At 41.0% G+C, this 1412-nt stretch overlaps 1 protein-coding gene across 1 annotated transcript in view; it reads left to right on the top strand.

Moving 5' to 3' along the window:
- Positions 1–1051: 1051 nt before the first annotated feature.
- Positions 1052–1412, top strand: part of LOC102289899 (probable Bax inhibitor 1) — a gene marked incomplete at its 5' end in the record, with an annotated part of 37045 nt that continues 36684 nt past the window's right edge. Inside the window, 2 exons of the mRNA XM_005950319.2 lie at positions 1052–1202; positions 1290–1405. Coding sequence (XP_005950381.2) covers positions 1052–1202; positions 1290–1405 — 267 coding nt within the window. The remainder of the gene's footprint in view (positions 1203–1289; positions 1406–1412) is intronic.

Genomic DNA, 1412 nt, shown 5'->3' with positions numbered 1-1412 from the left:
CAGAAGAGAAAGCAAACAACAAAGAGCAACATAGTAAAAAAAAAACGGCACCATCAAATAGTGTTCTTGCAATGCGTGAAGAGGCGTCAAACCCTGACATTATAAAAGCAATTGTATGTGTATTTTTGGGTGGAGATCTATGCTGAGTGTGTGCAGTATTCATCTCCCCGCGCGTGTGTTCAATAAAATCATTGTTTGACCAAACCCTTCTGGACCATCGTTGCTTCGCTCTCATCCTCAATATTTTTTAATTCAGGACAATCACTATCACAACAGCTTTTGTTTTCATTCAAAACCTTCATGGATTTAATACCGCGTGCCTTTGATGCTGCAAAATGTTTCGTTGACATTGTTGTTTGTTGGGGAGAAAACTTACAGAAATACAGTGCAGCACTTCAGAGTCACACTGCTAGCGATCAAAGATTTTTCTAAATTTGACAAGCTGAACGCATTCTGTACTGTACAGGAGGTAATGCACGAGATTGGCTCTAGACTATTGTCAATCAATCAGAATGCAGCAGGGGAAAAACCCACAAAACAAAAGAAATAAGTGCATTCAAAATTGCCCCCCCCCCCAAGAACATTGAGACTTTGAAATCAAAGTCAAAATCGAATGCTGCTTTATGGACATTTCTTTACTCCCAAGAAAATCAATCTGATATACTTTTTACTTTAAACCACTTCAAATTTAATTTGTAAATTCTAAATTGTACCTTGTCTTGATCCCCTGAGACCTAAGCATATATTTATTTCTTACTTCTTTTATTTCTATTTATTAGCCTTTTTGCTGTGATGTACCTGCAGCCTCGTCCTCTCGTCTCTCTGTATGCTGCACTGCATATAGGAAACATTAAAATACAGTTAACTTTGATTTGACTTGAAAATCAGCTGTATTCCATTTGGGTTCCTCTAGTGCAGGGGTTATCAACCTTTAACACCCAAAGAGCCATTTGGACACAGTTTCCATGGAAAAGAAAACAGACTTTTTTACATAAAAAATGAAGATAACACTGTTATTGTTTTTGTTTTTTTGTTTACCTTTATGGTCCAGGTGTTACTAAAGGACAAGATCAGAGAGGCTAAGGACAATTACAGGAGGAAGCTGGAGTGGAAACTCCAGCAGAACAGCATGAGAGAGGTGTGGAGGGGCATGAAGACCATAACTGGATTCAGGCCAACCAACAGCAGGGGAGCTGAGGGAGGTGAGAATAGAGCTAACGAGTTGAATCTGTTTTTCAATAGATTCGACACCACAGCGTCTGCTCACACCCCCACAACCTCACCTGTAGTCAGCCTGGAATCCAGAGCCACACCACTGTGCCAGCCTCTCTCTTCACATGGCGCTGTTGCCTCCTGTGAGATTCCTGACACCCCTCCCCCACCCATCACCTTCACTCAATACCCGGTTGAGA

The sequence above is a fragment of the Haplochromis burtoni genome, unplaced genomic scaffold, assembly GCF_018398535.1.
Source record: "Haplochromis burtoni strain Fernald_Lab_line unplaced genomic scaffold, NCSU_Asbu1 Contig_755, whole genome shotgun sequence".
In the NCBI taxonomy this organism is placed as follows: domain Eukaryota; kingdom Metazoa; phylum Chordata; class Actinopteri; order Cichliformes; family Cichlidae; genus Haplochromis; species Haplochromis burtoni.
The sequence above is the reverse complement of the archived record's forward strand: the minus strand, read 5'-3'. Positions and strand labels throughout refer to the sequence as shown.